General features: G+C 36.4%; 1 protein-coding gene across 3 annotated transcripts; it reads left to right on the forward strand.

Annotated features, from left to right (window-relative positions):
* The first annotated feature begins 157 nt into the window (after nucleotides 1-157).
* Nucleotides 158-26156, forward strand: si:ch211-197n1.2 (EF-hand calcium-binding domain-containing protein 6). Of its 3 annotated transcripts, XM_056737777.1 has the most exons (19): nucleotides 158-1337; nucleotides 2067-2161; nucleotides 3564-3664; nucleotides 3843-3920; nucleotides 4134-4277; nucleotides 5308-5445; nucleotides 5540-5673; nucleotides 7223-7368; nucleotides 7453-7649; nucleotides 9610-9717; nucleotides 10448-10513; nucleotides 11471-11581; nucleotides 17643-17742; nucleotides 18511-18635; nucleotides 22018-22261; nucleotides 22391-22563; nucleotides 23378-23525; nucleotides 23680-23943; nucleotides 25384-26156. In XM_056737777.1, the coding sequence occupies exons 1-18, from the start codon at nucleotides 1028-1030 to the stop codon at nucleotides 23941-23943; spliced, it is 2682 nt and encodes an 893-aa protein (XP_056593755.1). In that variant the 5' UTR covers nucleotides 158-1027; the 3' UTR covers nucleotides 25384-26156. The 3 variants fall into 3 exon arrangements, with proteins under 3 accessions (XP_056593755.1, XP_056593749.1, XP_056593765.1); XM_056737771.1 differs by lacking the exon at nucleotides 25384-26156 and having other exon boundaries at nucleotides 23680-24221; XM_056737787.1 differs by lacking the exon at nucleotides 25384-26156 and having other exon boundaries at nucleotides 7597-7649; nucleotides 23680-24221.
* Nucleotides 26157-27361: the final 1205 nt, after the last annotated feature.

The following is a 27361-nucleotide window of genomic DNA, read 5'->3' on the forward strand; positions in this document are numbered from 1 at the left end:
TATATTGTTGGTAAAATTACCTTAAATAGTCAATGTAATCAAGTAATTTGCTATTATAGGACTATTGAGGCCTACTTATTTCACAGCAAGTTAAAAAAAAATTATGGGAACTCTTCATTTGAAATCGCACGCGACCTGCCAACGATGCGTCACATGATGCGTTATTGCTGTTGCTGCTATTATGCCATTTTAAAACGGCTTGTTGAATCGAGTCCTTAAATTTATGATAATATCCGGATTGAATAGTCTATTCTATGTCAAAGGAACCAGTTGACCCCCCTCGATCTTCGTTGGGTCTGTTGCCTGGCCACAGTACAGCATTATCTCCTTGAACGTTTATTGAAACCAGGAGTAGGATCTTTTAAAACAATAGGGCCTACTTGGACAGTGTCCCAGGCCAGTTAGGACACATGCAGCTCAAATTTCCTCAGCCAATTTAACATAATCTCTCGTTATTTCTCGATAGTCTATTATTGACTTAAAAGTGTTTTTTATTTTGGAAATTAATCGGTAAATCTTTTACTTTTCTTTTATTTGCGATGTGCTTAAGAGTGTCCTTAATCTGACAAAACACTTCACGCAACTCCTCAACTAAAATAACTGATATGACGTTATTCTGCAATATTAGCTATAATAGCAACAATATAAAATATTAATAATTGTATGTCCTCGGGTAGCTAAGTATACGTGCGTTACTCTTTTAGGTTTTGTGCGTGAGCATCATGCGCATTAACATCTCGTGCAACTGGTAGGCGCGAGCGTTTGCTGTTGCTAACAGCAACCTGGATCTCTTCTGTAAAACATTGGGGCGACTGTATCTCCATTTATTTTCGCTTTTGTACTTTGTACTACACAAAACCTCTTTTTTATTTAAGAAATTAATAACAACTCAGAGATAGACTTTAACATATTGATAAATTGAGACTTCCTGGCGCAATTCAATCTCTTTTGAAACAAGAGCGCTTGGGAACAAAAGCTGAGAGTTGAGAAAAGTTACAATTTAAAAAAAGTTATTATTTCAACCAGGATGTCCACGGCGGCTTCTTTACGCCTTCCTGCAATTCAACATCCTCTATCAAGACTTGGAGATCCAGAGCTCATCTCACTCAGGGGTTATTCAAGAGACGGCAGCAGAGATGGATGCTGGATCCCCAAGAGAAGAATCAGACCTCAGTCTCCAGACACGGAGAGTCTGGATTCAGCTTTTCGCAGTCAGAGCAGCATGAGTAGCATCAGCTCTATAATGGAGAAAAGAAGAGGAGTAGATATTCCACAGCAGATCCCAGAGGGAGACGAGGCCATCTACGACTCTGATAAACCCAAGCTATCTGCCTACCGTGAGTCACAAGCATGAATTTTAACTAATTTTTTCACATATAATGTATTCGCGTTATATTTGACAAAACAAATGTATATATAGGCTATATATCAACGTTTAAGCACATTAAAGTGCAAGATTACTAAAAAAACGACACAGACTGTAAAACATTATACTTTAATGTTTGGTTTATAACAAAACATGTGCATTGTAGTATAAATTGAAAGTTATGTTTTGATTCTATTTATTATAATATTAAAATCATATTGAATAAAATCACAACATAATAGTTGAATTATATGCGTCATATTTAAAATCAAATTGACCATATGGAATTAGCTTCTCTTGATACATTCATACGTTTGTCCACACAAGGGCGCTGTTCTATCAGAGGAATGTTTTCAGCGGCCACTGGGGCTCAAAATAGACTTGTTTGTGGTCCTGGCAAACTTCCCCTTTTTACTGGCGTTCCTGCTATTTTTGTGAGCATGCGTAGATGTCACGTGGTTACTGTAATAATACAACTTGTAAAAACGCCCTGAAACCCCATGCAGTTCTATTCCTTTGTGCTCCAACTGATTCTGAGAAGCCCTATAACCTTTTGTAATGTATTAACATTTAGATCATTCAGAGTATTTTTTATTTTGTTAACAACTAACGTTTTATTCTCGAGACTTTCCCTGGTTAAATAAATAAATTTTACATGGCCTCCTATGTAGGCCTTAAATGCATTTGATTTTCTTTGTAGGTCACAAGATGGCATCAGAGAATCGCTCCATAAGTAGAGCTTCTGGTACAACGTACTCTAGCAATGAGGCATGGGTGACAGATCGAACTGATCAGGTGATTCACGCCCCTTTAAACTAAATGATGTTACTGAATTATACTATTTTGTTGAATTTGTTTATTTATATAAAGCTTTTTACAATGTGCATAATATAATGGAACACATAAAGCACATAATAGTTTGTTCAGATTGTTCATAAGCACTTTGTTCACAGAGTGACTCCACAGAGTTTTATACGTAATACCTTAAACGGATAGTTCACCCAAAAATGAAAATTCTGTCATCCCTCTCCAGTCATTTCAAACCTGTATAACTTTCTTGCACAGAACACAAGAGAATATGTTTTGAAAAATGTTTGGTAACCAAACAATGGCGGTGTCCATTCACTTCTATTGTATAGACACGAAACCGATCCAAATCAACGGATACTGCCGTTGAAAATGACAAAAGGGTCAGAAAATGATGACAGAATTCTTGTGTGAACTATCCCTTCAATACAGCCAGATTTTATAGTTTCCCTCCTGTGTTTTTCTCTCAATGGCATTGGCTGGCCAATGTTCTTCCTTTTGACATCAAAGCCCAGCATTATCCCATTGAACGTCCGAGAGCTACCGGTCGTGTAGACACGAGAACTGATAAAATCTCATCTGCTCACAGCAGCTTACAGCTATGCATAACAGAATTTACCCGGGAGAGATATTAGCAAAGAGAGAGATAAAGAGATAGAGAGGGAGGGAGTATATGTGCAAATGGGTGCGTGAGAGAGAAAGTCCACAGATCTGCAGGTGTCTGTCCTCTGGAGGGGCTGTTGAGTGTGATTAACCCTGCCAGTCTTATCCCTGGAGTTCTGTCTGTCTGACCGCCTGAACCCAGCGCACGGGCCCCTCGACTCCGCCTGGTCACGAGAGCTGCCTTAGTCACACAGTGGGGGTACACAGACACACACACCCGTCACAGGGTGTGTGGATAAACACACACAAGCCCTCCATCGCATCCCGCTCACAAAAGAAGCTTGATGTGCTGTCACTCATCATATTTAACACATTCAGGCATTTAAAGCATAAAGTCCCTTAGTTACTACAGCTTTTAGCTGATATTACAGTCGCCATGTCATGATCATTCCATGATTCCCATAACAAGACATACAATTTCACACAGTTTATTTTTATCAGTCTGTGTTTCCTAAAATATTTTTGAAAAGAAATATTCAGAAATCTGAAGTCAATCTGTTATATTTCAGCAGCAAAGATTGATTAAAACTATATTTTGCTTAAATGAATTCATATGTGCAAATATAACCTCATTGGCATTATTTTTGCAAGTGCAACCATTTGTTTTTAAATTCCATTTTAAATTAATTATAAACTATATAAAAAAATGATAAATGTATCAAATTAATTAACCACTAAGTTCACTTTTACTCTTAATTTCATCTCTCTTTTATTCTGCTGTTTGTAGTTGGAGGATGTACTTAAAGACCGTATTCAAACCACAGGAGCTTTGACCCTCAAAATCCTGTTCAAGAACAACCACCCTGATGGAAAACCTCTGGTCAACAGGTAGAAGACAGAGATCACAGATCTGCACAGACAACCACACACACACGTCCACAAACGCAAGGCAAACGCACGCACACATGCACACACACATACAACCACACACGCGCACACACACACACACACACACACGCACACACATGCACACACACAAATTTCTTATGGTTTGGTTGTTTCTTAGATATGCACTACTTGAGATTGTAACAAAGTTCTTGAGGCGTCAAGTGACTGCTAAACAACTAAAAGACCTTCTACTACGGTAAGTATGAGTAAGATAAATAGAAAAACCACTAAATTTGGTAACATATGGTATTTAGCAGTAAAGAGCTATATCACTTGTGTAAATGAATTTTCTTCTAATAATTTGAGCGATTACATACAGAATTTCAAGGCAACAATGTCATGTTGTGTATATGTAAATAATCAGTGTTTAAGATGACCGATGTTCATCATGTTGTGTTATTTTTTGTAGTCTGCACCTTTCTGATCGAACTCTTATCAGTTTTGAAGATTTTTATGGCGCACTGAAGGACCCAGAGTCTAAAAAAAATAACCCAGTAGGTCAACTCACGATTCCTCAGATACTAGCTCTGCTGAGAGGGCCTGCACGCAGCAGGTGAGATCTCGAATTGCAGTCCCGGCATACTACAGAGTAAACTATTTTTGTTTGGGGATGCATGTTATATTTTACATCTCTGGTTATCTGGTGGAATAATAAAAAGCCTTGTGACTCATATCTTGCAAATATTTCAACATTTGCATTTATTTAAAAAATGACTGATGAACACATTTTGAGCACACAGCATTTTATAACATATAGTAACTGATCCATTGATAGCTGTAGCTGTAATAATGAAGATCACACAAAACAGAGAATATACAGTAGACTCGATCAGAGGTTGATAGTCATATGCAGACGGCTCTCACTTCTCTTCTGTTAGGATGGACAGAAAAGATGATTGGCAAAGCAGATTACCCCATGCATCCCCGTACTACTGATACTATTATACCTAACTGTTTAAAAGACTCATTTCTGAGAGTGTGCGTGTGTGTGTATGGATTTTTACTGGATGTGTTAAGACCTCGCCAGACCAAGACACACTCTAGGCGTGAGCAAGAACCGAAATCTCTGTGACTAATCTCACACATTTTCCCACTCTTTCCACACACACACTTGGAATCCAAGTGGGAGATGGGAAAGATGGTAAAAATAAGAAAGAGAGAATGAGAGAGATAGAGAATGGGAAACACTGGTACACACATCATTTTATATTGTTGAGAATATCATAATTATATTTTTCTTCCATATCTCCACAACTTGTAAGATTAATATCTTAAAAATTGTAACACAAAAATGGATAGAATGAATGAATAGAATACAGGCACATTTACATTCTACTCTTTAACACTATTTATTGGTAAAAAGGAAACATAATGTTACAGTGAAAGGAAGAAATCTAAAAAGATAAGTTAAATATATGCTTGTTCGGCTGCACAAATGTGGCTTTACTGCATGGTGAATCATAATTATTCTATTTTTTCAGTTAGAGTATATTTAAATGCTTAGTGCTGAATCTTACTATAAATTCAATATCATTTTTACAATACCATAAGTACAATATTGACCTAGTTCATTTTCTGTGTAGATTTCTGCAGAGTGTGGAGGTTTTATGTAAATCTGACAATGTGACCGAAAGCTGGATTTCTGCTCCAGAGTTTCGAAATATTCTCAATAAACTTAAACTTCCCCTGAAAGATCCTGAGTTTGAAAAATTATGGAAAAGGTTTGAATTTCTTTCTTTACCGTGTATAACTATTCAGTTCAACATTGTGCCAAATACAATATGTTTTTAAAAATCTTTAATCTTTTTTTAACAGGTTAGATGTGGATGGATTTGGGGCAGCTAAACAGACTGTTTTACTTAAGAAATTGGGATTGAGTAGAAGAATTGAACCAAACAATGAGAAAAACCACCACGTCTCCATTACAGCCAAAGCTGAGGACATGAAAGGTGAACAGTTACATAATTTTCCTTAATATTTACAACGCCCAAAAATATGCACAACAAATAAAATGTTAAAATTGAGTTAAAGTATATTTTTTACTTAAAAGGGACACAAATCAGTTGCAACATATCACAAAATCCAAATGAATAATGCACTTTCAATTTTTACTACTTGTATTGGTAAACATTACTATTGGCAAGAACTTATCTAATACAGTAATGAGCATATACAATTATATTATTTTTACTAATATAATTTATTAATAAACTACTTTCATATAAACGCTTCTTGCCCCCCGATCATTTTTCACAATTGCAATATTAATATATATATATATATAATTTAATATAACACCTAATGTAAGTAGGGGCAAAGTGCTGAACAGAGTAAGAAAAGATTATCAACCACATTAAGCATCAGACAATAAAATATAACATAAAAACATAACCAAACTTAAAATTAAGCTTTGTTGTCAACAGTTGTTGTCAACATTTCAAGTTTTTGGTTTTATTAGTTTGGTAAAACTAAAAACTTAACCTATAGAGGGTGCTATGGTCCTGTTCCCCTGTTGTGCCAAATGGGTCATTCTCTAACTTCAAAAGTTAAAAAAAATATTCAGCTTTTATGCCTAAGATTTGATGATACATACATACTCAAATACAAGTGTGTAGTATAATGCAATGTAAGTAGCTTTGGATAAAAGCGTCTGCCAAATGCATAATCGTAAATGTAAATAAACGCATAGAGCTTTCCGTCATTAGTGTAACAGCAATGACAAGAACACCAGTGACAAATTCTAATGAAAGGCAAATTTTCCAAAATGGTGGCTAAGTCACTTCATAACTAGCATGATGAGGCACACTAAAATCTATGCAATATTCCCATAAACATGTTTTTTTCACAAAAAACATTTTTTTCTGACACAAAAATACTGACACAAACCAAAGCAACACCAATGATGCTTTTAAAGTGAACCACACCAAAAACCCACATTTTAAATACAATTTCGAACTTACTGTATAGTAAGAAAAAAGGACACTAACCACGTGTGTGCTTGAACTTTGTTGACCTTTGACCTTGTAAGTACTTTTGCATATTTTTATTCTTTCAAAATAATAGTTTGTGTCACTAATAACACCAATGACACAAAATCAATGGACATACATATATTTTAAATTATTTTTATTGATAAATAACTATGTTGGTTTGCATTTGTATGCATTTCCTATACTTGTGTTTAATTTCTTAACTTAATTTAAAAAAATTAATGAAAAGGAAATCTTTATACACCATACAAATTTTAAACATAGGGTAAAAAATGAACAAAACTATGAAGACTTAATTAACAATCATCATTATAAAAAGGCACTGAGCTGCGTATATAGGGCTCAATCGGCTGGATGTTTTATTTGGAAGCTTTTTACATGCCTGTTAAGTGTAGGGACAGGTTTGTGCCAATATTTTGAAAATGACTCAAATGTAACGTGACTTTACAGACCTGTCGTCTAATGTTCATCCAATCCATAACTACCTGTCATGCTTTGCTCTTCCCAGCATCCTCTGGGAGAACGCTCTCTAAGGCAGAAGAGGAACGTCGCGCGTCTATCGCCATGGAGACATGGCTGAAGGACAAATTCAGAGAAGGAGCTCAGAGGATGAAAGCGGAGTTTGAAAAACTGGATGCAGAGAACAGCGGAAAGGTAATAAACAGAATTACACTATTCTCTCTTCTGAGTGGTGTTGTCATGTGTATAATATGCAGTGAGTCTGTGTTGTCTTTCAAGGTGAGGGGGGAAGACTTTCTGCAGGTCCTGAGGAAGTTTGATCTCCACCTGAGGAGAGAACACCTCGGCATGTTCTTGTCTCGCTGTGGTCTGAAGCTTAGAAAGGGTAGTGTGCATTATTTAAACTTCCTGTGTAATTTCCAGGACAGAAGTTCAGATGGAATCACGCACAAGATCATCTCTAACCCAAAACACAGGTAAGATTTCGATCATAACAATATTCTAAACGTCTAGTAAATTGCTTTTGTAAGGAAATGTAGACATTTATATTAATAATATAATGATTTTGAATCCTTTGTCAAAGGGACCTTGGTTCTGCTGTTGCTTGTAGTAACATTGACCACATTTACCTGTACATTATTCCAGTTTACAATACCAGTTGACAATCCGCATATTCCCGCGGATACAGTGAGACTTTAATGCTTCTACCATTTATACACTGTAAAAAATAACTCAGAAATTTACTTAAAAAAAATAAAGGTAACAGTATTACACAAAATATTTTTAAGTACTTTGAAGCATATTTTTTACGCAATATTCCATGAATAAATCAAGTAAAACTACCTAAATTATTTAAGCAGGTCACATGATTAACTTTAAAAAATGAAGGAGAATTACTAATTTGAGCATTGAATTTAACTTGATCTTTTTTAACTTCATTTTTATATTTATTATTGTTCAAAACATATATGATGTACAAGTAAGCAGAGAGTTGACTCAGTACTGACATTAGCAGCATTACTTTTCACTGCATGGAAAAAAACTGCACAAGCTCTCCCACGAAACTAAGTACAAGCAGCACTCTTCTGAAAGATGGTAACCACGAAAATCAGAAATACAAACAGAATATCTTCTAAATCTTAAAGACAACGGAACAATAAACACTATCAAGTCTTTCATTTCATTCTAAAGAACATCAAATAGCACTTTTTCACAAAATTTACTCTCCTAATTCAGTCGCATGCAGAGCATGCTGGGAACTCTAAATTCACTGCTCAGTTATTGAAAATAACTTGAATAATTCATGTAGTTCCACCACAAAATAATTAAGTAAAGATCCTTCATACAAGTTTAAGTGGGTTGAACATGATAAAATTGAGTTGAATTCACTCAATTATTAGTGCATTTGAAATTCTAAGATATTTCTATAATTTTAACTTAAATTTTGGTAAAAAAAAAAAGAACAAGGTTGTATTAAGCAAAGTTTACTCAATTAATTTCATGAAATCTACTATGACACCGAATACATTTTTACAGTGTACATATTAATTTAAGTTTGTACAAATGTTCAAAAAATAGTAAAACGTTTACGTGAAACCTCCATAAGTGCAATACAAAGGCACATTCTTCTACATGAAAATGCGATCAGTGAAAAACATTATCTCACTTGTTTGTCTCACTACTTGATATGGTGCCATTTTTTAGACACCTAGATTAGGAAATTGAACATTTCCACACCCAATATTGATTCTGATAATTGTGGACAATTCCATTCTGTCATCAGTAACTATGTTGTGTAGGAACAGAAGCCGGAGTATTTTCTGTGCTAACACTCAACCCAAATTACACAGACGCATCCAGAGAAAGTGTCTTTAAGTCTTGTAGTCAAACTCTTTGCAGCTCTAACAAGCTTACGGCCCATAGTTCTTCTCTGCCCGGGTCAGCCAGCACACAGGGATCAGTAAACAGCTGCTGGGTCTAGACCGACAATGTTTGGTTTGATTGGGGTGGTCCACAGCTTAAAGGATTGGCGGTTGAATAAAATGGGGCATGCAAACAGTTGCCATCTATTGAGTCTTTCACCATGGTGACAATAAAATACAGTGGCCCTGTGAAGTATTGGACACATGAATTTCATTGCAGATAACAAAACATCAAACAAAGCCTAATGGTTCAAAGGTTATTTTTACTTAATGTTAAATACTACAGAAACCAGAGAGTATCCAACATTTATTTTAATTTGCAACTGAAAATAAATTCTTAGATTTTGTTTTTCTGTTTGAAAATTGTAATTTATTTTAATGTCGTTTTTTAAGTGTGATTTATAAATAATTTAGTGTATAGTCATGCATAAGATGAACTTGTTTATTTCACTTGTTAAAAGTTTACTGAACAACTCATACTATATAAATGAAAAAACTTGTTTCTGTTCTGCAGGTTTCATTCTAAGGAGAATAGCAGTTGTGTTTCCTCTCTAAGTGCCATTGAAGCCAAATTAACCAACCTGTTTCAGTCAGAGTACCTCTCTCTCCTTCAGACCTTTCAGTGAGTGAGATTATTCTCTCTTTACCCTCTTTTTCCTCATGAGGACAATACCTCATCAACCCTCTCGAAACTGAACACAGGTGTCTTTAGTCTCTTTTATCACACAAGATGTTTTATTTCCATCTAGGTCAAAGGTTGACAAGTTTTGTAATAGTCTATTTAATTAAAGCTTTGGATTGTTAACCAAGAACCTAATTACAGAAACTATTCAACTTAAACGAGGTGCCTTCGAAAACCATTCAGCCCCAAATCCTTAACTTGAAGTCTCTTAAAGGGATAGTTCACCCAAAAATGAAAATTCTGTCATCATTTACTCACCCTCTTGTCATACGAATCTGTATGACTTTCTTTCTTCTGCAGAACACAAAAAAAGATATTTTGAAGAATGGGTAACTGAGCAACAGCCGTACTCATTGACTTGCATTGGTTCTGTGTCTATACAATAGACCTGATTGGATACCGCCGTTGTTTGGTTACCAATATTCTTTAAACGGTCTTCTTCTGTGTTTTACAGAAGAAAGAAAATATCACAGGTTTAAAAGACAAGAGGGTGAGTTAATGATGAGAGATTTTTCAATTTTTGGATGAACATTTCCTTTAAGTAGCTGGGTCCTTATTCTCTTACTGTGCGCATTGCTTACACAGTTAGCTAAAGCTGTCTATTATGTGTTTGAAAGATGTGTGTCTTTTTCACAAATGTCTGTGTGCATGTGTTTGTGTGTGTGTATAGGAACATTGATAAGTTCAATAAAGGAACTGTTAGTCAGGAGGAATTCAGAGCAGCGATGGAGAGCAGGTAAACTTTCTCTTTCTTTGTTGCATTAAACCTGTCTCAACATATTTTTTCCTTCTTCTGTATAATAATCTGTATATTTGAAAGTATTTTAAGAAATGGTTCACCAAAAAATTTAAATTCTGTTTTCATTAATACACCCTCATTTAAATCTAAAGTGGTTTTGTCTCCATACAATGGAATTCAGTAGGGGGTAATGTTGCTGTTAACCAACGTTCTTCAAAATATCTTCTTTTGTGTTCTGTTGAAGATAGAAAGTCATACAGGTTTGGATTGACATAAGGGTGAAGAAATGGTAAAATAATTTTCATTTTTGACTAGACTTGACAATCACTTTTATAGCCATTTAACATGATCAAGCCAAACCAATTATATAATGTAACCAAAAGCAGAAGCAACACTTAAAGGGCACCAATTATGACAAAAGGCATCTGAAGCTCACGACGTCTTTTCCGAATCTAAACTCTGATAACCTAATTTACTCTCCCTCTCCTTATTAAAACTCGAAACTCCCCTGTCTTTTAAAACACATTTACCTTACCATAATCCTCTTTATTTCAGCGTGTAGTATTACACGTAAGTCAATCTAGAACATGTCTGTCAGGTCCGGAGCACATTCTCACATTTTATTCATAACATTTGATAAGTTCATTTGTCTTTATCTGTGGTTTCTGGAGCGAGTGAAGGTTGTAGTTTGTCCAAGTGAATATTTGAGGGTGTGCATACGTGTATGTGAAGTCTAATCCCTTGATTGACTGGCCGGTGTATGTCCATCTCTGTGTGATGACCGGGTGAAGAGGGCAGTTGACCTTTTGACCCTCCTGACCCCGCAGTGTGTGAGAGGGTCAATGATTGGCGTATGCTTGAGGCCTGCTGGACTGACCGGCCCTCACGAGTGGGTGCTCTGGCTTTGGTGACACCGGTGACCTCGTACTGACCAACCTCTGACCTTCTCCACAGGTTTGGCCTGGAGATTTCCGACCCTCAGTTTGAGCAGCTGTTGGACAGGCTACCTCTTGACCATCGCGGAAACGTGCAGTACCCCATCTTCATGGCAGCCTTTGACACCAGGTGCATAACCCATCACTCTTTATCTCTATCTAGCTCTCTTTCTTTCCATCCGTCCGTCCATTTATCTAACTTATTTTTATTCGTTATGAATTGTCTAATAATTTGATTCCGTAGTTTTTCATTCATAATGTAAGGCCTATCGTTTCTGTTTTACATCACGCCATGAGTGTATATAAGAATTTTCGTTATTTGTCCATGGCATCTGGTTGGACTCTGGTTGACCAAATTTGAATGTTGTACCTTACTTCTACCTACTTACAGAAAATGTAATAATAATATGTTGCTTTCTTATGTTGATGAAACAGTCGCTACTGCTGCATCATTTGTATTCAGGGAAGAGAGGATAGATTAGCTCTCTGATGACATCATGCTTCAGGGTGGCTCATCCACCCGCTTTGTGTTCTTCTCATTGGGTTTATTGGGAAGAAGCAGCTGTAGGAAAGACTTTAAAATGCGTCATTATCAGATTTATAAACTAGATATGTGTAAAATGTGTCGAATATGGGAAGTCATATTTCTTTTGATCTATTGATTGAATTTTATTCACATTAGTTGGTTTTCAGTATAAAGTATTTTGGTTTTCAAAGAAATTGTCAAGTCAACTGCCCTTTAAAAGATCTCCAATGAACAACATACATTTGCTGTAAACTGAACAAATACATAAAAAGTATGAATTTGTCGCTACGAGCCCCTTTCGTTTTTGCTTTTGTAAGAAGATGCTTTAAAACTGTTGCATATGAGGATTAGGATGTGACCACCCCGAAGGACCCATGTGAACTCCCCTAACCACCTAATGAATGACCAACAATAACCAACGCAATGTAAACGTTTCTTAAATAGAACAGGGTAATGAATTTTAATCTGCTAGAGTAGCAGCTCTGAGACATGCGGTTTTACTGCGTGTGTGTGTGTCTAGGGTGCGCGCAGGCATCAAATGGGGGCAGGGTATGAGCTTAGCTGCTCATTTTATTTTCCCTCTCAGTGTGTGTAGAGGATAAAGACCTAGAAAACCAGGCTGGCTTAGTTGACAGGTGACAAGGGTTATACTGAAAGGGGATTTTGTAATACTAACAGTGGGGAAAAAGCCCATGCACCAAGGGACCTCCTGAATAGAAAGAAAGAAAACTTAAGAACTTCTATACGTGCAGAGAACAGTGAGAAAGGCAGATCGTGCCCGGCCAATGACAGCTATACCAACTTTCTCTCTCTCTCTCTCTCTCTCTCTCTCTCTCTGTCCCATGAGAAATGCTAAATCATTCATGCTAAAGCTAAAGCTGATCTCGATGTCAGTAGTTCCTGTGTGGCATTTCCTCTGTTTGGAGGAAAATTTGACATGTTAGTCAAACAGAGCATTAGCGGCCAACATTCAGAGCGGATTAACATCGCTCACATCCCAGACGAGCTTTCTTTTGAATTCGGCTGCATTATTTTGAACATTTAATTGTAACACTGTACAACAAATACAATTTTGTTTTTTTTATACGGCATCACATTAACCAGTGCATGGCAGAATTTGGCGCAAGGTGCACACTGAGAAAATGAGGTTTCATCTACTCTAGAGATGCTTTGGCCTACAACTTTTCTCAAACAAGCCCTTTTGCTACACTGAATCATTGAGATGCACTCTGAGAGGCTAGTTTGCATCTTTGGGAATCTGTGGAGTTTAAATGATGTTACTTTGTTATCCCCTTGAGGGAAATACACACTCCCTTGTGGCATGTTTACAAGCTCAGCTTCACAGATAAGCGTTGTCTCTCACAAACTTTCCTAAACCGTCAAAAGAAAGAAAGCATGATGACGACCCAATGAAGATATTATCAAAAATGTTATTTAATGTTTAAGTTGCTTTTTCGTAGTTCATGAAAATGCACACTAATGTATTATTTAAAATAACAGCTCACACAATAATCAAACAATCTTTCGTCATTTACTCAACCTCATATCATTCCAAACCTGTGGAGCTAGATATATTGAAGATATTTTGAAGAATGTTGGCAACCAAACAATGTTGGCCCCTATTGACTTCTTTTGTATGGACACAAAACTAACAAAACATTTCTAAAAATATCTTTTGTTTTCCACAGTAAAAACAATCATACAGGATTTGAATGACACACAGCTAAATAAATGTGTGAACTATCCCTTTTTAAATGTGTGAACTAACCGATTTTTCTACGATTATTTTGTAGAACTAAAGACACAAGACATTATAAGTAAAAAGTACAAAACATATATAAGCAAATAAATTAATTAATTTGGACAGTATGTGTTACAGTTCGTTAAATAATAATTATGTGAGATTACTAGGGATTTTATCTAAAGGGTAAATCTGAGGAAATGTTTCCATCTGCTCTAAATTTAAGCTCCTTTTGCTATCTTGGAGATCGTACCAAGATCTCATTTGTGATTTTCTATGCTGGGTCAATTCAGCATTAAAGAGAAATGTAGTATATATTGGTATGAAAGTGCTTCTTACACTGTAGACATCTGTTTTTTAGAGAACTTGTAGTTTTTAGTTGTTTCTCCGGCCTCGATTCTTCATCTCGATTCTTTGGCTTCTCCCGGTACGTTAAAGCATCTCAGTGGTTGTCGGGCCCCTCACGGTTTGTGTGGTCTCTGCGATGAGACAGAGAGACCGAGCAGTCATGGGATGGGTAGATGTCAGATCTCCGTGTGGGAACCTCAGACGTCAAAATCCCAGATATCCCACCCTAATCTCCGCCAAAACATTTAGTTTTTCCTTTATCTTTCTCGGCTCTCCCTCTCTCGCTTTCCTTTCCTCCCTTTGCCCATTTAAGGCTTTCATTTTTTATTCATGGGGTGTGAAGGGGTTGAGACGGGGGTGTGGGGACAGGATCGGGATAGAAGGGGATAACTCCTTGAGCTGGGTCCAGGGCTCAGACCAGCGCTGGTGACAATGGCCTCAGTGTTGTGCTGGGTGTTGTGAGCAGGCCGTTTGGACATTCTTCCCCTGTCAGTGGAAGCAGATCTGGGAGGTAGTGGTGCCCGGGATTACCATCTCATTAATAGCAGCCATGACTTTTGTTCAAAGAGCGACTTGTGTAATGTTGCCGTGTGGATGATGGGTAATCTGCTGAAGCTGCAGCTGTAGGGGACACTGGACACACACACCAAAAAAACACGGTTACGCACAAACACCATGTTTACACAATGTGAATAATTTCTATGAACATCTAGAATGAGGAGGGTTCAGCGGATCGATATATATAAAGGAATATTACAAAGTAGAGAAAACAATATAATTGTTCTAACTTCAATACATGTGCCACTGTCACAATGCTATGTGTTGTGTACCGGTATAGTCATTTTTGCATTTTAAGAGATAGTTCACCCAAAAATGACAGTTATGTCATCATTTAATCACTCTTCAAACTTGTATGATTCTTTCTTCATGTAGAACACAAAAAATATATTTAAAACATGTCGTCAAACGGACAACGGCAGTACCCATTCTTTTCTATTGTATTGACACAAAATGTACACTTCTAAATGGTTGTTGGCATGATGCAATAGGGTGCTATATATGGCTCAAGTCCCTTTTTCGCTGCAAATCTATTTCTGCCTATTAATTTATGGTCCATCAGGTTGATCACTTATAAAAGTGACACATTAAGGTGTTGAGATCATTTTGAGATCTGCATGTCCAGGAAAAACTTTGTTCCCGAATCTAAAATTTACTGTTTGTAAAACATATCCACTGACAGCAGTTTTACATGGCGAATGTGTGTGTGTCCATCTTCAACACACATATTCACGGCACAGGTCCTGCAGCTCACTCATGTGGCTCTTGTAGTCTCGTTCTCACATTTCGCATTCCCCAAGCACTGCTCTTCTGCTCTCAGATGGTGGCAAAGATTAAACAGAACAATACAGTTTCAAATGTGGTAAATGTGCATCTACTTATTCCCTCCCTCTCTCCTCTCTACGTCCTCAGACGAGACGAAATGAAAGAGAAATAAGCTGCCCATTCATTCACCAGTTATCTCTGTGGGTATCTCCTCTCTGCGAGTGATGGGACTCGAGATCTTTCTTCTTTTAATGCCAAATCCCTCAATCTCCGCTTGTGGAGAAGTGTTTGTGAGGAGTTTCACGGACTCCTCGTCTGTTAAAACAACTCGATATCTCTTCTATCTGAAGATCATTCGTCTGAGGTTGAGAATGATCCGTTGAGGGATCTTAATCATTTTTGAACCTGTATGAAATACAAACATGTTAGTCTGAGGAACATCTAGCGTGTTAAAAAGTGCGATTGTCTCATCTTACAATTTGAATTGAAGTGGATTTGAGGAGCTTTTAGGGGAATTTGAAGGACAAACTTTACAGACAAATCAATATAAAATACGTTTTCTCAGTAGAATTAATATTAAAATAAGAAATGAAACCTAAACTGAAATTGATGGTTTGACATACCTCAAATGATTTTCATGTTGATTTTTATGATATTTTAACCTTGTTAGTTTTTATTGGTTTGCAGGTTTTTCCTTTTTAAGTCATTTCGACTAAAAATGTGTTCACAAAGAGTATAGAATTATAAAAAAAGTTATGTACTAAAATTATTGAATGCCTTTTTTAAGTTCTATATTTATTTGAGAGACTGTTTCCGTCAGTCAAGAGTCAAGTGCCCCCTGTGGGCAGAAAAGCGACTTTACTTTAGATGCTTTGACAACTAATGAGTAAAATAATTAGCAGTCACTAAAATTACAGCATTATATAGTCATTCAATACAAATACAATCAGTTATAAACTTTATCAGTTTGTTATTATTTATTTTCTAACAAGGGAAAAATGTGGATATTTTAGAAAAAATAATTGCCCCTCACTTAATGGATCTTCGAATCGGAGTAGTTTTGAACTTGAGTTGGTGTGTGTCTTTGTGTGGTGTGATGTTGATTTGGCGTTGCGCCGATGTCACGTCCTGCTGTGTTGGTTTTGTGGCTGGCCTGTTGGACATGGAAGTCCTGCTGAGTTGTCCGTGGTTGGGTCAGGAGGTCTCTTCCTTCAGCTCTTCATTAGACATCCAACAGGTCTGCTAATAGACTTAACCTCTTGCTATGATCTGTATAGTTCTCTTGTCTTTTGAGCATGAGAGAAGAGGCAAATGCGAACATACTTTTTTGGTAGTGTTTTAAAAGTTCACCCCTGTTGTGTGATTACCAGCATTCTTCAAAATATCGTCTTTTGTGACCAATTCTGTTCAAAACCTTTAAACATTTAAATACAATGTCAAAATTTCACTTGTTTAACTTTGTGATGCTGTGTCGAGCTTGTTGATGGTGTCTGGTTCATTCTGGTTTGTGGTATCAAAAGTGAAGTAAAGAACGCCATACATCTTTTGAAAAGAGCATTTTGTCATTGAAAAAAACATTTGGAAGGCAAGCTAGCAACTTTGTCTTTAAGGATGCACAAACACAAACACATTGCCTCTTGCTGTCAGTGTCATATCCTTTCATCTCTCTGAACTACTTTGTACATTCTCATTTAAAGTAACTGTTTCTTTTAAATCTCACCATCTTTCTCTTTTCCTGCTCTCTTTTCAGTCTTTATCCAGTACGTCACTCTTTGCTCTACCCATGACCTCTCAAGCCAGTGGTCCGCCCACCTCGTTCGGACTGTGGCCTTAAGATGGCCCAGGACTCCTGCCCAAAGCCTGGGGTGTGGCTGTCCTCTCCTGAGCACAAAAGAGCCACGGCTATCCGCTCAGCCGAGCCCGGCCCCCATCAACCCATCCAAGCGCACGGGGAACACATTAGCCTAGGCTGGGCTTTGTGCCTTCTTTTCTCATGTGCTTCTCGATAGTTTTAGACTTCAAGACCATCAGGTGTCTGCTTGGTTTGACCACTCCAGTTGCTCTTAAAGCGGTCAGTTGCAGCGTTTTAGTGTCAGGTCCAGTACCTCACCCTGTTCGCCACTCAAGCGAGAACTGTTGAAATTCGGGGAATTCAGAGACACAAAGCGATTTTTCTGAGGTTTTCTTATACGTAGTTTGATCTGAACAGCAAAGAAATGGCCTAAAAAGACTTTTGATGTTCTTTTTCCTCAGGAAAGGAGTTCCCAGCCTCTTCAAGCCTGTTGCTCAGCTTGCCGGTCACGATTCAGATGAAGAGAGGGGCTCAGTGGAACAAAATCGAAGTGACCTTGAGGTATGATGTCATGATTACAGAGTTGAGATATGTAGAGTTTTTGTCTAAATAATATATTTTAACGGGATAGTTCACACAGAAATGAAAAATCTGTCATCATTTATTTATGCTCATGAGTTTCTTCTGTCGAACACAAAAGATATTTTAAGCAATGTTAATGGTGGTCGATAGTGGCATTAAGGTCTCCAACTATCTTCACAATATCTCCTTTGGGTTTTGTGAAAGAAAGTCACACAGGTTTGGAATGACATGAGGGTGAGTTAATAATGGAAGATTTTTTGTTTTGAGCTGAACCAACACTTTAAATCTCCAACAGCACAATGCAATACTATAGGAAACTTAATACTATTTAAAGACTTCTGTTGAACACAAAAAATATATTTTGAAGAAAAGCAAACAGTTCTCGGGCACTTTTGACTATTTTTTGACTATATTACCATTGTAATTTTTCTACTATGGTAGTCAATGATGGCCAAGAACAGTTTTCCTACAAATATGTTTCTTTGTGCTCAACAGAACAAAGAAATAATACAGGTTTGCAAATAATTCATGACAGAAAGTATCACTTTAAGGTTTACAGAAAATGTGTTTTTATAGACAGTTGTGTGTAAAAAATAATAAATTCACCACAAAAGATGTTCTGCCACTAAAATATGATTTTGTGTGACACATTTGTAAAACTTTAATTTACATTGTTTGACTGAACATCAGTTTAATTCAAGTTTCAAGTACCAAACAAAAGTGTATAATGAACATGTGATGTTTCAGTTGTTTAGGGTCATAAGAACTGTGGTGGCAAACCGCTACAGAGATTTACTGAGAGAGTTTGAGGAGCTGGATGAGAAGAACACCAGGCGTCTCGCTCAAGAAGAGATGTATCAGCTACTTAAAAGGTGGTTTTCCATGTTCCCTTAAGATCCCTTTGTAGTCTATTTGGTAACTAAAATTATACATGTAATTACATTAAAAAAAAGTTAATTGGCACATAAGTTGATCTGGCTTGTTTCTGAATTTTTTCAGTCAGCTCATGTCCAAAACGTTAAGAAACAGTAGGAACAAATTTGGTAACTGTAAGTTGTGTCAACATAAAAATGATGACAACTAAACTGCAAAATCATTTTGTACAGTCTGAATCATTAGTCTAATAGTCTAACCCTCATCCATTAAGGAGCCAATAAATGTGTCAATGAAAAATAATTGATTTGTATTCAGGCATAATGTCTTTTTATCACCTTTGTTTGTAATCAGAATTTCTGGAGATTATGTTGAAGGCATTTACATGGTTGTCTCCAAACACACACATCCTTGTAGTGAATAAAGGAATGTAGACTGCATTCCTCATCATTGTCTATAGCACCATGCCAAATCAGTGAATCTCTGTCTATGTTGTGCATCCCTGAGTGTTTCCCAAAATCAGCATTGTGACAAGCATTCCTTGTGTGTCTCACAAGACCGGAGTCCCCGCACATGCTCCTACACCTCTTGCATCCTTTTGTCCCCAAAGACAAAGCCATCAATAGGATTTTTTGTCTCTCTGAAAATGATCCCTTAATTGTGCAAGTTAACAAACCTGCTTTTTCCACAAGAGTAACAATGTGTTTGGTGTAGTACTTTCGAAAGCTATTGGCACAGTGAAGATCTTAGTCAGTGGGTTTTTATTTTCTACTGCACACTTAGATGTTGCCATGTTTTCAAAATCAATAACCCTTACTGTAAAACTGGAGTATTACCCATCCACCATTTACATAATTTCCCTAGAGGCTTCTCATTGATTGTTTTTATTGGTTACGTTTTTAACCATAAAATATTTAGGTAGTCTTGATTAATCATGAGCGTATAATATAATGGTAATATTGAATATTATTAATGAATCAAAAGAAATTCGTGATGAACTAGTTTTGTAGTATTACCACACCTTGACACAATTTTGACGATCTACAGGGCTTCTTACTGTGATATAATCTTTTCAGATTTTTCTGTGAACGGGGAAATAATTCATAATTACAATCTGTGAAAAGTTACACCAACTAGACATTTTTGCCCAACAAAATAAAGCAAGAAAGTTAAGTAATCAAATTGAATATAGAAGAGTTCTACATATATATTAAAATATTTCGAAAAATATTAGGGACAGCATGCCATTGAAGCATTTACATTTCATGGAATTTGGTCCTGTACCTGTCAGTCATTATCTATAAATAAAGCCTGGCACGTCTTTTTCAGTTTTTTCCTGCACCTTTCTCTGTCGTTCTCTCAGCCTGTGAACTAAACCTGCTGTTGTGCACAAAACCAACTGTACTGAACTGTTCACCCCACGTGAGAACCTCCTCCATTTCTTTAAATTATTTATCTGTTTATTTACTCTGCTCTCTCCCCTCCCCATGCTGTTTCTCCAGTTCTTCCTTTGACCCTCTTTGTGATTTCTCTCCCACCCACTTCTCATTCTTTTTTCTACATCACCCTCTTTTATCTCTCTATTCATTTTTGGGCTTGAATATGGCAACGGGCCCAAAAGGATCCGTGGTCTGAATGGGGGGCATCGTGAGTGTATTTGCATAATCTGTGGCGTGGCACTGGTGCACGGAGACAGAGAGACGGTGCCAACCGGTCCAAGGTGAACTGAACTCGCCTCGCCAGCTCAGAGATTAGTGACACTAACAGGCTTTACCGCAGCACAGTTCACAGAGGGTTTGGCTGACATGTCAGTGCCAACTCCTCTGGCTCCCACAGTATGTGTCTTGTGAGAAACTGTTGCTTCTGTGGAAACAGCAGAAACTCATTCATGCAGCTTGCACACACGCACAAATACACACTTATATTTCAGCAAGGTAAAAAAAGGACTAGATAGCAGTAGCACACATTTATGCATTCTAGGAATTATTTACTGTTCAAGGGTTAAGGGTCACTTGTTATTTATTAATATTTTACCCCACATTATAGAATAGTAAACGCATCAGAACTGGAAAAACTAAATGGAAATTTGGGAATTATGTTGAAACTAGTGCTGTTAAATCGATTAGTATAAAATAAATGTTTGTGTTTGTATTTGAAAAATTAACTGTAAATGTGTCCGATGTTGTGAAAGCAAAGACTTTGACCAAATAAAAAACATATCTAAAAATATTAAAAGATAAATCTCTCATTTCCTATTTTATAATATAAATATACATTTTAATTATATAAAACAGCCTTACAGAATTTTTGCTATGTCACACCATAGGACGCATAAACAGTGTATTTGTTAACTACCCATGTGTGTGGCGTGTATAATTATATGTAATTACATATGTGTGTGTGTGTGTGTGTGTGTGAGTGAGTGTGTGTTTGTGCGTTTGTAATGTATATATAATGCACACACATGCATGTGTATAGATTAAAAATTTACATAAATACAGATAAATGTTTATATAAATATAATTAACATTATGCATGAATATATTACTGATGTCTCTTTAATATATGTGTATTCATATGTACATGTAAATATACTTGCCAGACACATATATTATAGGCTATAAATACAGACTTTTATATTGAAATCATTTAATCACTGTTAATCGTTTTGACAACGCTATAGTTGTAACTGTAAAAATCTCTTATAAATCAAGACTATTTTATATTTGAACATTTTTATACAAATTCAAAGCATTTGTAACATTTTTCTTCAAAGATTCCACAAGTTTGCTAAAATGTAAGTCCCTAAACCTTAGCTATTGTGATCTTTACTTGCACTACCAGGCTTAGTTCGTAACTTTCCTTTTTTGTCATCTACTTTAAAAACAACATTTAGTTAATGCCAACTGACATTTCAGGATCTCCTGTGCAAGTTCTAACGTAAGAAACGTTATCTTAAACTTATGCATAAATACAGTCATCTTCGTGGATCTGTTTAGCCTGAATTAGTTGAGCTTGAATGGGAGATTAGGGTTATGTGATACAGACATGTGTTTGTTTGCTGTCAGATCCCCTCAAGTTGCTTTTTCTCACAGCACTCTTCTTCAGTTCTCAAGCGTGACAGTATGTTTGTGTATTTGTGTGAGAAAAACTGTTGCTTCTGTGCTGTTGGCTGCCAGGTTTTTGCTTAAATACAGCTTAAATAAATGGGGTGGGAAAGCCTAAGAGGCGGGGGTGGGGGTCACAGTGTCTGTATTCTTCTAAGAAATTGAGATATATCTAAACCTTTACATTCAGAACATTCGTGATTCTCATATTTTTTCCCCTTTCCCCCAAATTTTCTCTCTCCTCATTCACCCTGTTCCCTCTCACCCCGTCCAGGTTAGAGCTCCATCCTGAGGTCACTCGCGGAGAGGTGCGGAGGTTGTGGACCTCGTTGTTCACCCAGCAGGACGGAACTGTGGACTTTCAACAGTTTATTCGTCATTTTGGCCCATCGCCCAGATCCTGCTGTTACCCTAATGCCAAGCACAATCCCCCCAAACGTGGAGATAATGACCTCATGCGCCTCTCCAAAACACTCAACTGTGTCTCAGATATACTAGTGGATGCGCTTCGGGCCAAGGTGGGGGTGTGCAAGGCATATCTTTTGCAATGGAGTGTAGTTGTTTGTTCGAAAGAACTGAGATCTGATTTTCAATAGGGTGTGTGTGTTAGTATTTTTTTGTGAACAGAGATCTCTTTATTCCAACAGGTGGAGCTGTGCGTTTCTGATCTCTGGACTGAGTTTTCCGAGATGGATTTTGCTGGAACTGGCTTTGTTAGCAGTGAGGAATTCAAAGAGATCCTTATGAATCTCTGTGTTCTTCTCAGCCAGCATGAGTGTGATGTGCTGGCCAAGAAGTTTGACATCAACAACGATGGCAGGTAGATGCCCTACAAATACACAAACAGTATGGAGAGATGAGCCTGTAAAATAAATAAAAACACATCCTCCTACTACCATTTAAAATATAGTCACTTGCTCTTACTATAATTGTGGGCTCATTCTTCATTTTTCCCACATTTTAGAAAAATTGAAAATTTATCAAGCCTATAGAATGTAACTATATGTTGTGTTTATAAAAATCCAAATTAAATCAAACTGTGTTAAGTTTTAGCAGCTTCTAAGTGGCCACCCTGTGCCTAGAATAAAAAAAACTTTCTTGGCACCTTCTTGAGGATCTAACCATGGTATTCTTATTGAACAATATTTTTTGGTAATAAAATTAAGATGTTGATGTTTCATACTTAAATATTCAGACAGAAGGCTTCAACTCAAAAGATTTTTAAGATCGTAAGGAATATTTTAGATACACAAACTTTTAGTGTATATACATTAATAAAAAATATAATAATTGAAAGGAAATATTCTTTTTTTTATAATTTAAGGGTTAAATCCTCGTAATGCAGTCTGATTGCTGTACAGTAGTACTATTGGTAGTACTACAGTGTTCTTGTACATACCAGCCTACCAAACAGATCGATTCTGTTCAGCTACCAAACTCAAAGCATCGTAATACTTTCACAAAAGACAATGTCAATTTATATGAATTAACATCAATTTGGTAGCTTTTTCATAATATGGTATAGGTACAATATGGTATAATATACCATTGTTCTGTTTTGTTATAAGAGTAGTTTTTATAACTTCAATCATTAATCATGTAAAGTTTGAATATCTGAATTGTCATCCTATCAGAGTATCCTACACAGAGTTCCTAAGGCCTTTCCTATCCCAGAGTCAAACATGGAAGCATGGAACCAACATGGCAACTGCTTTGCAGTCGCCTAGAGAAACTAAAGAAATAGGCACCCCAGGAGCGCTAAGCCGCAAGATCAGGCGCAAGGTAATGTATGGCTTTTAGGTGACAACATCTTGCTATCTGCTATTGCATGCATTTTCAAAACTGTGACCCAGTCTGTAATTTTTTGTTGTTGTGATTTACTGTTTTCTGTTTACATTGAACTTCATTCAAATGTTAAATTTTGGTTGCATTGTAGCTCCGGCGTAAGGCCAATGCTCTGCACAGGGCCTGCGGCCGGTTGGACGGCTCTGACACTGGGCTTCTCTCTGTGGCTGAGCTGGGTGCTGTCCTGCAGCTGTGTGGCGTGTGTGAGAGCCAGGAAGAGCTGAGAAGCGTGTTCTCCACCCTTCACGCACACCCCTCTGGACTGCTGGACTACCGCCCGCTCTTAATTGACAAACACAGGACATCCAGTTGCAGCCAGCAAACCAAACACCAGCTCAGCCAAAGAAGTCAATAGGTCAGAGTTTTAAGGCAAATTAAGATTATCAAGTTAGTAGCTTTACACAATGACGTGGATTTAAAACAGTAAATAAGAACTTCTTATTCACTTCATGGAGGAAGATAATTATAACTGTATTGGTATACATTAGATATGCTAAGACTCTATGTATTCGTTGCTGTTATTATGCTGTGCTTACAATTTCATGTTTCCTGTAACATTAAACAAACAGTGGCACACATTTCACACAACAAAATACAAAACACTGAAATATTTACTTAATAAAAAGTGGGTTTGTCAAATGCAAAGAGTATGTCCATTGATTTGAACTTCTATGCAATATATACAACATAGTAGCACTAATAGTAAAACAAGATTTAAATCACTTTAAAGTTCATTTGAAGCTTTTTAATGTTGAAATATATGAAAGCAAATTAAGTATTGAACAACCAAACAATTAAATATGCCATTTTTAAATATACATTTTTGTGTCCAACTTTCCACTGTTGATGGAGCCTATGTTTTCTTTAAGTCAACATTATGAATACCAAACTGACCAAATATGCTTTTAGTTCAGATAAGATCATTACAACATAATCACCTGCATATAAATCAAACTTTAGATGTGAAGAAGATACATTCTGAGTGGATTCTTTAGCATTTTAGGCATTTTACATGACAATGGTATAAACCCTGAGCCATTTTAGCTCTGCTTCATTTGTTTTGATTCATACTGTGTGGTGAAGCTAAGGACTCTAATTTTACCAGCTTTTCATCCTCCGCTTAACTCAGTGTTCCAACTACGGATTTAAACCAATATTGGCTTGTTGGTCACTCGGTGTTCTTTCAACGCTTTCATCTTTTATGGTATTATCATTTCCCATCTGCATGCCTTCTTTGTCTTCTCTCACTCTCTTCGCTTCTTTTCCGCACCGACGTTTTGAACACCGTTTGGCAAATGCCTTTATGTTATCCATCTACTGATTTGTTCATCCACCCGTCTATCTGTCTGGTCATCCGTCAATTCCTCATTCTGACAGTCAGATGACAGACACCTGCACTTTCTTCCATCCAAAAGTGCAGAAGAGTTGTCGGTATAAGTTAATTTTTTTGGCAATTAAAAAAAAATTACCATTAAAAAAATCATTCATACCTAAGAGCATGTCTGGTTATTTGAAATAAGAAAAATATAATAACTGTGCCAACACTAATTACTTTATTACAAAGCATTAGTACTTTGAAGATGCTAAAATACCACATTGTTTCAATTCATTGTAGATATTTTTTGGCCACGAAATGATTGTTTTTCCAACATAACTTCCAACGTTTTTTTGTCTGCATACTGAAAGGTTAGTGTGCTTGGATGTGTGTATGTTTTGCTGTAGCTCAGGCTAATGCCCGAATTCTGGTCCTCTGTTGAGAAGCTTTGATTTCATGGGGCTGATTATTTTTCTTCAGGTCCACTCAAGGATGAAGCCCAAGGAACCCAAGATTGTCTTCCTTTCAGCCCTTCCACAATGGAGCAACCCCCTGCCAAACTTGCAAAAACTCTCCCACCTTCTCCAGAATCCTCCTTCTTTCACTTTACTTTAGTGCCATACAACTTACTTAAAGAAAGACTTGAAGGCGGTGGGATGGATACAGACTTTGAAAGAAAGGATTGAAATGCTTAAGTCACTATCTGGAGAGAATTACTCTTGCCTGGTATCAACATACTCAGGATATTCCAGAAAGTCCACCAACATACATGCATCTTTCTTTTGCTCTGTCTGTCTTTCTCTTAATACATAGGTGAAAACTGTAGTTTCGGATTGATTTCAGGGTGTCAAAAACGTGCGAGACGGGGGAGGAAAGGGGTGTGGCTCTCTTCTTCTTTGCCATTGTAGAGGCCAAGAAGAGTAAAACCCTCTACAGTTAAAAGGGGGACATAAGTGCCAACATCTCCGAAATAATCAACGTCATGGCTGACTGGAACTTGGTAAAATTATATGCACTGACAGCAAGTTCTTTTCTTTTCCACTTTGGTGGCCATTTCTCTCCTAAACTAATCCTGATCACATTGAACAACTGTCTGTCTGATTTGCTTAAGTATGGAAATGACATGTATTGTCCAGACTGACTCAGTTGTGACATATTATTTAAGAAGAGTAACAAAAGTAGTTTTAAATTAATTGCAGCCTTCTGTGTCTTATAATGGGCCTACAGCAAATATCAGTGTATTGGACGTGGACAGTAAAAACTCACAAATTAATATTTTTGTCTCTATATTTGTATATGTTTTTAATAAGTCTGTTTTTTAAATGGACATTGAGTCATATATATTATATATAATTGTATATATTATCAATGCTATGAATATGTTTATATATGTTATATATAGTATTTATATTGTTAAGAGATGTATATACTAAAACAAAATTTCAATATAAAGAAATATTAGTTAGTAACTGCACTATTAAACTTTGCTAAGCAGGTTTGCCATTAACTTAATTTATATAATAACTACTTAATACTACATTCTTATAAGTACTGTTTTCAGTTTGATTAAACTCTCAATTAAAACACTTGGACTTTTGAGATTCAAACGAGCAAGAAGAGATTGGCCTCATTATTAGCAATCAATTTTTCCTAATTAGTTTCCTAGTGTGTTTTTTAATACTTCTTAAATTACAATATATATTAACATAAAAAGGAATGGTGACCTTAGATATTCAGTATTGTTTTATCGAAGAAAATATGATAAATGTGTAAGTGTACGTTTAAAACAAATTTGTAAATTAAATCTTCAGTATATAACTGGCTAACCTGCTGCAAATCTACAGCAAAGTTTTACAGTATATTAGAGAAAGTTGTAGAAGCTGTCGTTTTTTTCGTACATAGGTTATGAGAAAAAAACTCTCTTTTTAATAGGGCAATCAAACGACTAATCGCGATTAATCGCATCCGGAACAAAATTCTGTGTGTTAACGTAATATGTCTGTGTGCATTTTCATTTTGTATTTATAAACACGTACACATACATGCATATATTTAAGAAAAATAAAAAAATACATATAATGTATGTATATATAATACATAATTATATATCATTATAAATATCGGCAAGTAGATGAATGCATGTAAATATTTTCTAAATATGTATGTATATGTGTGTATGTGTTTATATATATAAAATGAAAATGCACAGAGCACAGACATATACAGTATAATGTAAATATAAACTTTTATTCTTTATGAGATTAATGCCCATCAATCGCTTGACAGCCTTTATTTTGAAGGAAGTATGCAACATATAACCAGGGTAGACAGCATCAAGGATTTGTTTTGTATTTTCCGAGAAAAAATTAGAGATAAATTCAACTAAAATGTACAAGTTTTTCTACAAGGTATTTTTTCACAAGTTTAAAAAAACGTATTTATACGTTCGTAAATTTTA

This window comes from Triplophysa dalaica, chromosome 2 (assembly GCF_015846415.1).
Source record: "Triplophysa dalaica isolate WHDGS20190420 chromosome 2, ASM1584641v1, whole genome shotgun sequence".
Lineage (NCBI taxonomy): Eukaryota > Metazoa > Chordata > Actinopteri > Cypriniformes > Nemacheilidae > Triplophysa > Triplophysa dalaica.

Coding starts and splice junctions, on each gene's coding strand:
- si:ch211-197n1.2 (XM_056737777.1), top strand. CDS start 1,028: ATGTCCACGGCGGCTTCTTTACGCCTTCCTGCAATTCAACATCCTCTA. Junction 5,446..5,539: donor TTTGAAAAATTATGGAAAAG/GTTTGAATTTCT, acceptor TTTTTTTAACAG/GTTAGATGTGGATGGATTTG. Junction 7,650..9,609: donor ATCTCTAACCCAAAACACAG/GTAAGATTTCGA, acceptor TCTGTTCTGCAG/GTTTCATTCTAAGGAGAATA.